General features: G+C 48.5%; 1 protein-coding gene across 1 annotated transcript in view; it reads left to right on the forward strand.

Moving 5' to 3' along the window:
* Positions 1 to 159: 159 nt before the first annotated feature.
* elmod1 (ELMO/CED-12 domain containing 1) overlaps positions 160 to 15885 on the forward strand; it is a gene marked incomplete at both ends in the record, with an annotated part of 50377 nt that continues 34651 nt past the window's right edge. Inside the window, 6 exons of the mRNA XM_083646485.1 lie at positions 160 to 252; positions 2479 to 2693; positions 11028 to 11173; positions 11540 to 11568; positions 11930 to 12027; positions 13493 to 13622. Coding sequence (XP_083502611.1) covers positions 160 to 252; positions 2479 to 2693; positions 11028 to 11173; positions 11540 to 11568; positions 11930 to 12027; positions 13493 to 13622 — 711 coding nt within the window. The remainder of the gene's footprint in view (positions 253 to 2478; positions 2694 to 11027; positions 11174 to 11539; positions 11569 to 11929; positions 12028 to 13492; positions 13623 to 15885) is intronic.

The following is a 15885-nucleotide window of genomic DNA, read 5'->3' on the forward strand; positions in this document are numbered from 1 at the left end:
GTGCTGGATGGGTTGGCCCTAAGTTACTTTGTCCAGGCCATCGAGCCACGGCGTCTAAGCCAGAAGGTAACGCTGAGACATCCAAAAACACTGGAAGCAGCGCTGGAGTTGGCGCTGGAGATAGAGATTGTGGAGGGCTGGGACACGAGCAGCGGCATGATGGAGGCCGCCCCCGTGGCGAGAATGGCGGTGGAGAGCCCGCCACGGGAAGAGCCAGCGTCGAAGAGGGCGTTGGAGGAGCAAAGCAGCATGGTGAGAGAACTGTCCGAGTCGGTGCAGCAGTTAAAAGAACAACTGCTCCAAAGCGCGACTCTGCAGCCCACCCCCGCTCTGCAGCCCACCCCGCGGAACAATAACCGGACCAGAGGGGCTGGGGGCATGATCTGTTGGGGCTGTGAGCGCCCCGGACATCGGGAAGCAGAGTGCCGCCGGAGAACGCGAAACCAGGGAAACGGCACGGGGCCCATCTAGAAGGGGCGAGACGGGTCCCCGATGTCATATTCCCCGTAGCCACGTCGTCGCGGGAGGGAGCCCATCGACGGAGAGGTGGGGCGTCGCCTTCCCCCGAAGCAGACGACATCGCCGGAGCTGTCAGCATGCAGAACGGGCCGCGCACGATGAACGGCTGCCATGTTCAGGTCCACCTGCAAGGGAAGCCCTGTGTCGCCCTGGTGGACACGGGGTGTACGGCAACGCTGGTGAACTCCAACATGATGCCAGAGGGAGCGCTTCTGGAGCAGCCAGCGGCACAGCTGCTGAGGACAGTATCCGGTGAGTTGATGCCGATGAGGGGAAGGGGGTCCGTGATGATAACTGTGGGGGGACAGACAGTGAACTTTCCAGTATGGGTAGTAGAGATGGCGGGGCCCTGTATCTTGGGGGAGGACTACTTGACGCTAAACCAATGCACAGTAGACCTAGACCGAGAGGTTAGCGGTGCTGAGAAGATTGCATCAACGCCAGAGTGAGGGTTTAGAACCCCAACAGAGCGAAGAACTGTGGCGAGTAATAGAGGAATATAAAGACATTTTCGCGATGTCCGATGATGAGCTAGGCTGTACCCACCTGGTGCAGCATCAAATAGACACTGAGGGGGCGCAGCCCATCAGGTCGCATCCCCGTCGAATCCCAGCAGCGCAGGAGGGAAATAGTGAACAAAGCTGTAGAGAACATGCTGCGTGCGGGGATCATTGAGCCGTCCGAGAGCCCGTGGGCGTCGGGGGTGGTGTTGGTAAAGAAGAAAAATAGCTCGAAGATGCGATTCTGTGTAGACTACAGGAGGCTGAACAGCGTGACTAAGAAAGACGCGTACCCGCTGCCCATCATCGAGGAGCTGTTAGATGCGGTGGGGGAGTCATCCTGGTTCTCATCCCTAGACCTCCGCAGCGGGTACTGGCAGGTGCGCCTCTGCGACGATGCCAAGCCAAAGACCGCCTTCCGCACCGAGAGGGGGCTGTGGCAGTTTCGAGTACTCAGTTTCGGACTGTGCAACGCACCAGCAACGTTCGAGAGACTAATGGAGAAGCTGCTGGGGGACATTCCCCAAACCGAATGCGTCGTGTACTTAGATGACATCTTGACACACGGGGGCTCGTTTCAGGCAGCAGTGGGGGCGTTACGAAAGGTCCTGCAGAAGATAGCCGAGGCGGGTCTGAAGTTACACCCAGATAAGTGCCACTTCATGAAAAGGAAGGTGGAGTTATTAGGGCATGGCATCGGTGCGGGGGGCATCCGCACCCTGGAAGAGAAGACACGGGCGCTCGTGGAGTGGCCCACCCCCAGAGACAAGGGGAACTCGAGAGCTTCGTAGGGCTAGCCTCATACTATAGGAAATTCGTAAAGGGATTTTCTAAAATCGCAGAGCCACTGTTCCGGCTGAAGGAAAAGAACACAGACTTCCACTGGACGACAGAATGCCACCTAGCCTTCGAATCCCTCAAGAAAGCGCTGACCGAGTCTCCGGTGCTTAGAGCACCAGACCCCACACTGCCGTTTCTACTGGACACTGACGCCAGCAATGGGGGTATGGGGGCCGTGCTGTCCCAGACGGGGCCGGACGGGGAGCGGGTGGTGGCGTACTTCAGCAAAACGCTTGACAAAACAGAACGAAACTACTGCGTCACCCGCCGGGAGCTCCTCGCCGTCGTAGAAGCATTACGGCACTTCAGATACTACCTCCTGGGACAGCCTCGGTTCACCATCCGGACCGATCACTCGGCGCTGCAGTGGCTGTGGTCCTTCCGGGAGCCGGAGGGACAGGTGTGCCGCTGGTTAGAAAGGATGGCGGACTACAACTTCACCATAGAGCACAGGGCAGGGGCGCGCCACATCAACGCAGACGCCCTGTCACGACGGCCCTGCGCAGAGAGAGGGTGTGTGTACTGCGAGAAGAGAGAAGGAAGGGAGAGAGAGCTCCAAGAGGAAGCGAGGATATGCCCTAACCATACGGGGGACGGACCAGTGTGCAAGGCGCTGCAGGTGGCAGAAGCGGCAGATTGGAGGGCCCATCAAGAGAACGACATGGAGTTGGGGCCAGTCATGCAGTGGGTAGAAGAGGGCCAGAAGCCGCCTCGGGAAGAGGTGGCCGGGGCCACCGTCGCAACCAAAGGGCTGTGGTCAGAGTTCGAAACCCTGAGCTTGAGCAACGGGGTGCTGCTGAAGTCCTGGAAAGAGCCAGCGACGGGGGAAAGCAAGTGGCGGAAAGTAGTGCCGACGACGTTGAGAGAGGCGGTGTGCAGGAGCTGCCATGGAACTGCAGGGGCCGGACATTTTGGGGTAAATAAAACCCTCCGTCGGCAGGGTTTTTATTGGGGGAGGATGAAGAGAGACGTACAAGACTTTTGCCGCCGTTGCGACCTCTGCGCAGCGTACAAGGGTCCGTTAGACCAGTCTCGCGCCCTGCTCCAACAGCTAGCAGCGGGGGCTCCCATGGAGAGGGTGGCGGTGGACGTGATGGGACCGTTCCCGCGCACGGAGAATGGAAATCGATATGTCCTGGCCGCCATGGACTATTTCACAAAATGGCCAGAGGCATACGCGCTGCCCGACCAGGAGGCGGGAACGGTGGTCGACGCACTGGCGGCGGGCATGTTCAGTAGGTTCGGAGCACCGGAGACCCTCCACAGTGACCAAGGGAGGAACTTTGAGTCACGGGTGTTCGCCACCATGTGCGAGAAACTGAATATAAAAAAAACGAGGACCACAGCACTGCACCCCCAGAGCGATGGCCTTGTGGAAAGATTAAATCGGACACTGAAGAAACAGTTGGCCATCCTCACCGAGGAGCACCAGAGAGACTGGGACACGCACCTGCCCCTCATCCTCATGGCCTACAGATCTGCCGCCCAAGAGTCCACCTCCTGCACACCTGCTCTGCTCATGTTGGGCCGAGAACTGCGGACACCAGCGGAGATGGCGTTCGGCAAACCACCGGACGCACTAGATGCGCCCCCGGGGCGAGAGTACGCCAGGAGGCTGCAAGACCAGTTAGAGTCCGCTCATAACTTTGCTCGAGGCCAGCTGGAGAAGGCGGGCATGAGACAAAAAAGGAACTATGATGTGGGGGCGAAGGGAAACCATTTCCGGGAGGGGGAGGCGGTCTGGGTGTACACACCCCGGAGGAAGAAAGGGCGATGCCCTAAACTGGACTGTCACTGGACAGGGCCATGCAGGGTCCTGGAGAGAATGGGGGAGGTGGTGTACCGAGTGCAGATGCCACTTGGTGGCAAGAAGGTACTCCACCGGGACAGGTTGGCCCCGTACCGGGGGGGGGTGCATCCTTCCCCCAGATCTCAGTCGCCCAGCGGTCTCACCTAGACGCGTTGGGAGAAGGAATCTGTTTCCACGGAGAGGGGCGTCCGGCCATGACCGGACGGCCACCACCCAGGGACTGGAGGTCTCAGAGACACTGCAGGCGGGGTCGGTCCCGCAGGCAGAATCACAGAGAGCAACACGGCCGTGTAGAGAGCTACGGGCTCAGGGATATTTGGAGAACTTTGAGCGGTATTAACTCATTGAGTGCCAGCCACTTTTGGAGAACGGACGCTCCCAGTGCCAGAGTTTCAGAGCGTTTTCAGTGATTTCTCGAGGCCCACAGAATATTGTGTGATATTACTATGTAAACACCGAACACGCACAAAGAACGAGGAGACTCTATTGTATCATCAGCAAAAAAAAGTTTATTGATACCATTTTCCGTTCTTTAGTTATGAGCCGGAGAAGATAGGTTGTTTTGAGCAAAAACAGGCGTTTCAAATTAGAAGCTGAGATATTCCGCCTTTTGTGAAATGAAGCATTTCAAGCACATTCACTGAGTCTGAAGCTAATATTTTCTGATGTAGTGACGTGGTGTAGTTGTGTGGTGCCCTGCGTGCCCCACCCCCCTCTCCCTAGCCTAGGTAAACCCAGCCACCACGTGACCTGCTCTCTCAGTTCCCAGTCACTATCGTCTAGCGAACGGGCCATTCAAATCGATTTCCGCGGCGGTTGAAAGACTCCCGCAGACCCGCAGCCACCCCGCAGCCAATGAGTGACGGCGTGACTGCCAACATCAGTCCTGCCGTGATCGGCCAATCAGAGAGTGCGTCTTTGTCAATGACGTATAACAGCTGCAGCGGCTAGCCATTAGCTTTTGGTCTTTCCAAAGCATAGCTCCCGAGCTAGCTACTAGCTATGGCTATGAACAGCTACAGCTACATATTGTTGTGTCGCCGTTAAATGCTCTAATGGAGGACCAGATACGCGAGGCTTCTAATCTGGGAATCAAGGCGTTGCAGATCGGTGGGGTGAATGATAAAGACAAGGACATGGACGCTGCAAGCTTGTGTATGCAAGTCCAGAGGCCTTGATGAAGAAAAAGTGGCGAAATATGCTGGCACCGGCTACACGAAAATTAACGTTATTAAATGCTGTAACGTTAACGGTAATTCTCATGTGTATGGTTTATTTAGCCTACTCAATCTCTTCTGAGATTATAACGTTAACCTGTTAGGACGCTGTGAGCTTGTGTATATAAGTCCAGAGAACTTGATGAAAACAAAGTGACAAAATATCCTGGCATCGGGTACACGAAAATTAACGTTATTAAATGCTGTAACGTTAACTGTAATTCTCATGTGTATTGTTTATTTAGCCTACTCAATCTCTCAGCCCATGTTGATGCTGAACCAAATGACCAGTCCGGCTGCAATGGTTGATTTGTGAGGTTAATGGCAGCCAACAGAACTTCATATTGTTTCCATACTGTACTGCATATTGTACTGTTCATACTCAAATTGTACTTTTTTGAATGGAACTGAATAAAAATGTTTTTGTTTGATACTCTATTCTGTTGTATTGTCATGTGAGAATGAAAACAGCTATATTAATAGTACTTCAAAACAGTGGTTCTCAAAATGTTTCCACATAAGGATCCTTAAACTGAATAATGTGATGCTACACCTGTGCTTGTTTATTTAGCAAAAAAAGTGTAGTTAAAGTTATACATTCATAACTTGTTCTGCAGTCATCAATCAGACAATTCTCCAAAGCAAGTGTTAACTACATTCAGAGTGAGCCAGTTATAAAAATATAACATGTAACACATCACAGCAATACTGTAGCCTACAGTCCAGTGGTATGGTGGGCTAATTGTTTGAATTATATCGAAATATATTTGCATGGTGTAGCATGTAATGCAGTCTGTTAAGATACTGTAGCTAGATACTCTGTGACACAGAAAGGCAGACAAGCTAGCAGCAGGGATCTTGTCACACTGATTCCAGATAAACCCGTCTGTCTAGCCAGCTATACAATATTACTGTACCATAATACCACAAGCTAAAGCAGCATATGCCGATGGAAGGCTGGGTAGCATTAGCTAACGTCATCCAGGCTACAGTAATAGGCTATTATAGTTATGAAACGCTGATTCAAACGTTACAATAATAAGACACAATACTGTAGCTAGAGAGAGTAATTTATTTCAGAGCACCAGATATCACCATATTTAATTTCAATAAATATAAAGCATTCATTGATTGAAGCAGAGTGCTGGTCGGTTAAGTTTATCTGTCATGTCAAGCGCGTTACGCTGTCACTTACCTAAATCACGTTAAATCGACGAGAGATATATATAGACCCAGGATTACATATATGTTTCACATAGGGTGGTGTTTTCATTTCGATGTTTTATTTGGTCCAATATTGAAATGTCCTACAATTGCAGGTTGTCTTACCATTACACAAAATTGAGATACCTTCATATCTATTTCGGCTCATTTGGTTGCTATTTAGTAGCGAAATGGAGTAGCAATGCATGCTGGGAGGAAGTGAACATTTTTGTTTTGTTTTTTAATAAAAGTAGGCTACTTGTGATATCTCACGTGGTCGATCATCATTGCAAATTTAGCCCAATTTGTACAAATTGCAGATGTGAACAGCTAGGTTTAATGACAAATATGGAATATCACCCAAGGAAATACCACGGTTTAATGCCAACAGATAAACCATACAGATTTGCTGTAATTGTGAACACATAAGGGAGCAAAGACATGGTTTTCAAGTATAACACAATGTACAACTTTTATTCAAAGACAGGATTGAAAAATATAGGTCACTTGTATTCACTTCAGTAATGTCAGGTCTCAGTCGCATTCACGCTATGATATCAAGGCTTGATAGATTTGATTGTACTCATACAGCAGTGTGGAGCTTAACATCTAGCTAGGTTGCATCTGGAATATGATCTGGATTATGTATAATATACAGTAAAACACTACGCTCACTATCATGACATTCACGTTAACGCTATAGCCTCCAAAAATCTACTGTAGCTAGCTAGCGTCAGCTACATCTGTAACCACGCTGAAATGCGAGTGCATTAACGTTATTTCTAGCTAGGTCAAACACACCTTACCGTTATGAGTGTGGCCGTTTTTGATTAACATTAAGTCCACGATCATTTCCGGGCTGCAGCAGAGTCGAGCCCCGGAGGCAGCCTGGAGCTCTGTGAGCTCCAGAGGGGGTGCGCGATGCACTGCTGCCTGCCCGACACCCTGCACCCGACCTCGGGCTGCAGCAGAGTCGAGCCCCGGAGGCAGCCTGGAGCTCTGCGAGCTCCAGAGGGGTGCGCGATGCACTGCTGCCTGCCCGACACCCTGCATGAGCTTGATTTGTTTTGAAGGTTTTGTCTGGTACTATTCAATATGATTTATGCAGATAAGACAGCGTGTCCCTGATAACTGTATAGATGATGACTGTTCTTCACAGCCACAAATATCTCTCCAGATCTGCGGCCATCTGCAGCAGGGATCGAGGTTTGGGTCCGTGTAGACAGTTGTCCTGTTCATTCCCTGACCACCGTCACAGGAGTCATTGGCAGAGGCGATGTTCTCTCTTCTTGGAAGCTCTAATAATATAAAACGTAGCAGTTACTGTATGTTACACGTGGCTAACGTTAGCTAGCTTCTGACATGTTTTTCTAGAATTCATTAGATCGTTAAATGCTCCCGTAATCTAGCTAACCCCCACACAGCCGATGAGGAAAAGTCAGTCATTTATCGAATGTCTTTCTTACCAAACACAATTACGCTAGTTTCTGAGATAATATATAGTGTGGCATATACCTGTGAATAACATATTCTTACCTGGAAATCACACATCGATCCGTAGGCCAGCTCTGAGTCTGTTTACATTTCGGGCGGAGGGGGGCTTGGTTGGTTGTAGCTGGTTGTAACCATTTGCGTGTTAGCAGTACTGAAATGAAAAGTGTTAGCTCGCTTGCTAACAACAAAGGTCGCAGAGCGATGACGCCATCAGCTGCACTGCGCATGTGCTCTGTGCACAAAGCTGGTTGGATGAAGGTTGCGTAATGGAGCGGTCTATCGGGGGGGGGCCAACAACCGCAGGAAATCGTTTAGCACAGGCGGGGGACCAGACCATAGTGACTGAGAACAGGTCTGAGAGCAGGTCACGTGGGGGATGGGTTTACCCAGGCTACCCTCTCCCCCCCTCAGCTGCAAACTCCTCCCCACACTAACACACAGCCTCACGCACCCAGCGTCTATTTTCGGAGTGCTCCGTTTTTGTGCGGCGGCTCCCAGCGCGACACGGAAAAGCCAAACCGGACTGCTGAGAATGGTTTGGCCCTTCGGCGTCGGGTGCTGCTTTTCTGGCGGCTAATCGTGTGGAGAAACTATACAGCAGAGACAGAGAGCAGGGGCGTTGGAAGTACTTTTAGGTAGGGGGTGCTGTCACGGATTCAACATTGGGGGGGATGGCTGACGGCGCCCGCAGGGCGCCAAAAAATTTGGCCACTTTGTCGCCAGATTATCCAATCCAATCCAATCCACTTTATTTATAAAGCACGTTTAAAAACAACAAGGTTGAAAACAAAGTGCTGTACAAGTCAAAAACGAATAGCATAGGCCTACCACAATCATACAGTACAAAAACAACGAACAAAGAACAAAGTGTCACATAAAATGATTAACACACTCAGGCTGAAAAAGCCAATGAATAAAAATGAGTTTTGAGGCGTGCTTTGAACACTAGCAGAGTGGGGGCTTCCCTGACGTGCAAAGGCAGGTCGTTCCAAAGTTTCGGGGCCGCCACTGCGAAGGAGGAATATTAATATTAAGATTAGACTGTTGTGTCATTATTCAGTCACCTTTTCTCACTCACCTCCATGTCACCACTTGCTCCCACTGCTGTGTTGGAATCCTCATTCTCTCTCCCACCCTTTTTGGACTTTTAGCCATATTTAGAGGAATATTGCATTTTAAATTAACATTAGGATTTTACTGTTGTGATGTCATTATTCAGTGTCTTCTCCTCTTCTCTGCAGCATTACTCAATTTACCCTCAGGACTCAGGGACAGTGATAGCCTACCTGCTATTCCTCCGATATATCCAGGGCCGGATTAATAGTACCATGGGCCCCCGGTGCTATTCATTTTCTAAGCTATTCATTTAGCCTTTTAAGGTAGTCATAAAGATTATATCTTCCAGACTGAAATGTTATAACAGAAGTGGAGTATTGGCCAGAATTACATGAACATTTGGACACTTATTCAGCGGGTATTTTGCATGTTGCGTTCAGGTGCACTGTAAAAAAAAAAAAAAAAATATTTTTTTTTTTTTTTTTTTTTTTTTACATCTCTTGCCACCAGGGGGTGCTGCAGCGCCCACCGCACCGTGCTTCCAACGCCGTTGACAGAGAGGCTCAGTTGTGGGAGCGGATTGACTGCTGTTCGCAGCCAACGTCAGCTCCAGCCAGAGCAATCTATATGGCTCTGGCTGCAGCATGAGCGGTTTCTCTTTCATCACGGGGCTTTTTCCTGCTGTTTTCCTGACCTTTCTCTAATCTGGAGAGCACTGTCGCCACCTAATGGGTCTGTAAAATAGGTTATACACCTTCAATAGCTACAATATTTGTACAGGAGATGCAGGAGGCTTTGATCCACTTCCCACCGTCAAAAAACGCATTTGACGTCGATCGACGTCATTGGCACTCTACGTCACTATTTACTTTGACGTCGATCGACGTCATTGGCACTCAATGAGTTAAAAAAAAAAAAAAAAAAGAGGATGGTGGTGGTTTTGGAAATGTTTGTAAAGAAAAGAAAAATGTATGGGCATGGGGTATTGTTGGGGAATGGAAAGGTAAAAAAGGCCTGGGGAATGTGTTGAAAAATTAAGAAGTTGCTGAAAAAAAGAAGAGACTATGTGGGTGTGTTTTGGTACAGGAGGGTATGAGTTGTGGTGCCAGCGTGGGAGCTGGCTATGTCTCGATTGCAGCTAGGAACTGATGTGTGGGAGTGTTACCGGGGGGGAACACTATGCTTGGGGAAGACTTCCTGTCAGACAGAGCATGCGTGGAAGAGTCTCTATGAACAGCCTAAGTAGGAAGCAGCTAGCTAGCTATGGGCGTAGCAACCGCCAAAGAGTAAGATAATAACTGTGAATAAAGAACCCTGTACCAACAAGAAGCCTCATGATTCTGTAAATACCAGGAACACTACAATATATTTCAACTCGGCCGGCCATAGAATGCGCAAGATACATCGACACGAGGTACTTGCCTTAATCACTGTATCCAGTTTCCACCAGGGTACATGCATCGTCCACATTGACGGTGTCACCCCTACTCTATCGCAGACCAGTTTTTGTTGTTGTTGTTGTTGTTGTTGTTGTTGTTGTTGTTAGTGAAACTATAACAACACAGCAACTCTTCAGCATATCTCTAACAAATTAAACCATTTTAAATAGTTTGTTTGAAGTGGTTTCGGCTTCTTGTACCGTCTTTTACTATGGTGGTTTCCCCTAAAAAGGGGCGTGGCCTTGGCACTGTACGCTTGAAGACGCGGCGCAGTTCTGGTCTATTGAAATAGTGCGGTGGCCAGTAAGGGTGTTGTGGCTGCGGTCGTAAACATGTGCTTTTCATACTGGAGAGCTGTGTTTGATTCCCTACTACACTACAGACCTATAAACATGTACTTCCCGACAGCTGCCAACACCAGCTCATGTCAGCAATGGTACCGTTACATTTTGTTTATCAATCGCTATCGGGATTGAAACATTTGGCGATTTTGAATCGCTGTATCAGAAGGTGCATGCTAGGATAACGCAACAGGCTGTATACATAACTAATTCCATTTGGCGGGCGTACCTTGAAGTGGGCGTACCTTGAAGTGGGTGTACCTTGAAGTGGGTGTACCTTGAAATGGACCTGCTTCAGTTTTTCAATTTTCAATTTTGATGTTCAATTTTAATTTTCAATGTCAATTTTGCATTTTTCAATCCAAAATGAATAATGATAAAAAGGGAATGGCTGAAATGAAAAATGGGGTCAGACCTAGATTGTTGTTGTTTTTTTTCAATTCTGTTTGAAATTTGATTTTCAGCTCCAATTAATTTTTTTTTTACTGTTTTTCATTCTTCAATTTAGATTTTTGACCATTTTTCATATTTCAATTAGAAAGGAAAAATGAATTATATTAACTATATCTATGTATCTTTTACCCCTCCCCCCATCTTTCTCTCTCCAGAGTTGTGACCCAGTTCTTTGTGTTCCTCTACTGTAAATGTCTGTGGCGAGGACTGAAGTTTGTGGTCAGGAAGTTTACGGGACGCTGCGAGCTGCAGCGAATCTGCTACAACAACAAGCACGGAGCCCGCAGGACCCTCAAGATTGGTAGGCCCATACACCGCCCCTATAGGTTTTTACTATTTTATGTAGGTCTTTGTTGTGCAATGCAAGTGTCAAACAGAACAACACAACAACAGAACAGAATCAATTGGTCAAAAGAATTTATATTGGCGTTTTACATTATTGTTATCATTATCCTGGATCTCAGTGGAGAGTTTTAATATTCCATGATGCTGTTTCAGAGACTACAATTCTGGGGGAGACACTGAGTAGTTGTATTTTTTGAAAATTTTTAGTATGAAAATTGTCAAATTTAAACCTTCCGGCAGTTTGAATCCAACATAATTTTACTTTATCTGGTTGTGTTACACTGTAAAATTAGCTTCACACTGTGCAACTATTTTCTTCCAGAGTCGTCTCTCCGGTACTCCAGGAATGAGGTAAATATCTCTGAATCTATAAAATCAATGCATTTAATTCATCTGATTCTGTCTGGCTGCAGTCTGTTGTGTGTGTCCTCCTCACTCTCCCTCTACATTTGTCTCTTGCTTCTTCCCCCTCCCATCTTTCTCCTCCTCTCCGTTTCTCTCCCTCTGTCCCTCTGTCCTGTCCTGTCCCCTCTCCTGTTTGTTCTCCTCTGTCCTGTCCTGTCCCCTCTCCTGTCTGTTCTCATCTGTCCCTCTGTCCTGTCCTCTCTCCTGTCTGTTCTCCTCTGTCCTGTCCTGTCCCCTCTCCTGTCTGTTCTCATCTGTCCCTCTGTCCTGTCCCCTCTCCTGTCTGTTCTCATCTGTACCTCTCTAGCTGCTGCAGTCTGCCCTCAGTGCACATCCTGACAAAGTGGAGAAGACCATCGACGACATCATGGCGCTGAAGAAGATCAACCCTGACACCAACCCACAGTGAGATGCTACATTACATATCGCATTACCATGTTACTGTGTCACATGTTACAGTAGAACAGTTTTATTTTCCATTTGTGGGTGTGAGTTCCCCATGTCCCCCAACTTAAAGGAGGACTAAACCCCCAGATTTCTGGCAAAACGGCATGCTGCTTGATTTAAAAAAAACAAAGAAAAGAAGCAGAAGAGCGTCTCATCTTGTCTCACTATAGTCTTTGGCTGTGTTCAGACCATTGATTGGTTCAGACCGGAATTTCAGACCGGAAATGGCGCAATGACACTTTTCCCCACATAGAGGGAAAACTTTATCAGAGTGTATCACGTTATAAAGTACGTTATAAATATAGCCACATTATAAACAACTAACTGGTGGTCCGTATGGAAACAGTGTTACTCAAAATGGTTAAAACTTATATCAATTTGGTCATTCAATGGCGTTTTACTGCCATGTAACATAACTAACGTTAGCCGCTAGCATTAGCCACAGTAGCCCATTACCCACAATGCCGTGCGCTGTTAAAGGGCTCGCGCCAAAAACGGGTCCATTGGAGTGAATGGAGATGTTGCAACTCTCCTGACATGAACTACAGTAAATTATCACATGAAAAAAACAACATTTTTCACGAGTGGGAAAGGCGGGAGTTGGCCGTGACGTAAGATGCAACCAAATCGGACATTTTAAAGGGCCCCCAAAAAAAGGTTTCAACCCATAGAGGGCACTTTTCCTGCTGAAAATGATAAATTTTGTACAATATGTAACAGTTCTCAAATGTGGAGATTTTGACCAGAATCCTTCACACACCACCCCAAAAGCCATATTGGTTAAAAGCTGAAAAAAAGCTTAGTGTTTTGGGGTTTAGTCCTGCTTTAAGTAAACTATCTCTAAATACATCCGAAACACCAGTGGCCAGGCACATGTGGGGCCCTATCTTACACCCGGCACAATGTGGCGCACGGTGCAGCACAGCTGTCATTGTACACGTCACAATCATGCACGAACAGCTCCGTTTCCTCCTCAGAAAACCTTTTGTTTCTCCAACCTGCCGAATGCGCCTTTTAAATAGCAGCGTGCCAAGCAAGGTGCAAGCACATCTGGCTTTTGAGGGGGATGGGAGATGACACTCTGATTGGTTGAATTCATGTTACGCCCAAAACACACTAATAAAGGGACTTAGTACAACCCCTTTGCGACTTTTGCCTTACTTTGCGCCCAGATTGTGCGTCCTGTAACTAGCAAAAGTGGACTTGCGCCATGCGCTTAATAGACCATGCCCTATGGATCGTCTAAATAGGGGCCGCTGAGCTCTATTACAATAGCTACTACTTCCCCATGCAAACATGCGCACACAAAACGATACTGTCAGCTTCTACATAGCTTTTTTGTGTGACGAAGACCTTAAGACAAGCAGGCTAACAAGAGGAGACTCATCCAGTCTGACCCCTTCCACTCCCCGTCTGTCCCCAGGCTGAGCATCTCTCTCCAGGCCAGCCTGTTTCAGATTGTGGGCTACAGGAGCCTGGTGGCCGAAGTGGAGAAGCTGCGCAGGGAGCCGTACGACTGTGAAAACCCCGACCACGAGGACATGCTGATGAAGGTACAGTAACAGCAACAACAACAACAATGACAACATCAACAACGACAACAACAACAACAACAAAACGTTTTGTAAAGCTCCAATGCCAACAGCCTGCTCACCTTTGGTCTTCAGCCTACACTTTGACTCATACTGTAGGTGCCTGGTTAAAAGATCGATGTTCTATCTTGGAGCCAGACACACTGTAAAAGTGATCTGTCTTACCTTATTTGTACATAGAGACACTGCATGAAATAGGCCACGCCCATCACGGGGGAAAAGCTCCGTTCATTTCCACACACCAGCGTCATTTTCCTTGAATTACACATAGCTAAAAGCTGTTGTGTGGTGGGCTGCGCAGACACAAATGTAAAAAATCGCCAGGTAAAGTTTTTTTGTACTCCTGAGCAAAACAAGGAAGCCATTGAGAATTGGCGAGAAGAAAAATGTGGATCTAGCTGTCAAGAAGTAAGTTGGAGTGTTCATCTTCCATATATACGATATTTTTGTGCAACACGCAACCATGCACGTGACATAGGAGAACGCCAGGATTGGATTTTTTTTTTTTTCCCCTCCGTCTTGGGCGTGGCTTCTGAATGATGACGCGTTTTGCAGTGTCTCTATGGCAGACTCTGTTCGGCTCGGGGCTATTCTGGTAACTACAAACAGAGCGCTCTGCGATTGCTCCTTTCTAGCATCTCTCGCCACGCCCGCTGAACTGGCAGCGCTCCTTCCTACCGTGCCTCCTCCTCGTCTTCCTCCTCCTCATTGCTAATTTCTTCATTATTTTTTCTTCTGATTCCCCCCCATTTTCTCCCCAATTCTACTTGGCCAATTTCCCCCCCGATGCCCTGGTGGCTGCTCCACCCTCTGCCGATCTGTGGAGAGCCAAGACTAGCACCATGTTTCCTCCGAGACATGCGCAGTAGTCAACCGCTTCTTTTCACCTGACAGAGGGGAGCTTCACCGGCAGGACGTAGCACGTGGGAGGATCACGCTATTCCCACCATCTGACCAGAGGAGGCGCTAGTGCAGCGACCAGGACACATACCCTTAGTCTGGCTTCCCACCCGCAGACACAGCCAATCATGCCAGTATGGACGCCCGACCAAGCTGGAGGTAACACGGGGGCGCGAACCTGCAACCCTTGTGTTGGTAGGCAGGGAATCTACCGCTACACTAGTCTCTCCCCAGACTCAAATATTAGGTTGAATCGCTGCACTCCGCATACTACATAAATGAGTCTGTGCCACTTCACAGCCACTACTGGTTTTTGAAGGCGGGTCTAGGGGGGGTTGAAATTGAATGAGTGACAGGTCGTAGCACCAATGCGAGAGCGAGAAAAATGGGCTGCGCCTCCCGTGTTGCATCTGATCGCAAAGTCGTTAATGATTGGTGAAGGCTGAATCCACCACTGGCCAATCACTGGTCAAGTGAACAGTTCCCTCCCATAAGCAGCCAGCTGAGGGAAAGTGTCCCAGAACCAGAGAGAGCTCTGCAGCATGCAGTAACGTAGTGTATCAGACCCAGAGAGAGCTCTGCAGCATGCAGTAACATAGTGTATCTGACCCAGAGAGAGCTCTGCAGCATGCAGTAACATAGTGTATCAGACCCAGAGAGAGCTCTGCAGCATGCAGTAATGTAGTGTATCAGACCCAGAGAGAGCTCTGCAGCATGCAGTAACATAGTGTATCAGACCCAGAAAGAGCTCTGCAGCATGCAGTAACATAGTGTATCTGACCCAGAGAGAGCTCTGCAGCATGCAGTAATGTAGTGTATCAGACCCAGAGAGAGCTCTGCAGCATGCAGTAATGTAGTGTATCAGACCCAGAGAGAGATCTGCAGCATGCAGTAACGTAGTGTATCAGACCCAGAGAGAGATCTGCAGCATGCAGTAATGTAGTGTATCAAACCCAGAGAGAGCTCTGCAGCATGCAGTAACGTAGTGTATCAAACCCAGAGAGAGCTCTGCAGCATGCAGTAACGTAGTGTATCAGACCCAGAGAGAGCTCTGCAGCATGCAGTAATGTAGTGTATCTGACCCAGAGAGAGCTCTGCAGCATGCAGTAATGTAGTGTATCTGACCCAGAGAGAGCTCTGCAGCATGCAGTAACGTAGTGTATCAGACCCAGAGAGAGCTCTGCAGCCCAGCATGCAGTAATGTAGTGTATCAGACCCAGAGAGAGATCTGCAGCATGCAGTAATGTAGTGTATCAGACCCAGAGAGAGATCTGCAGCATGCAGTAATGTAGTGTATCAGACCCAGAGAGATATCTGCAGCATG

Source organism: Poromitra crassiceps (genome assembly GCF_964638095.1).
Source record: "Poromitra crassiceps genome assembly, chromosome: 1".
Classification (NCBI taxonomy): Eukaryota; Metazoa; Chordata; class Actinopteri; order Beryciformes; family Melamphaidae; genus Poromitra; species Poromitra crassiceps.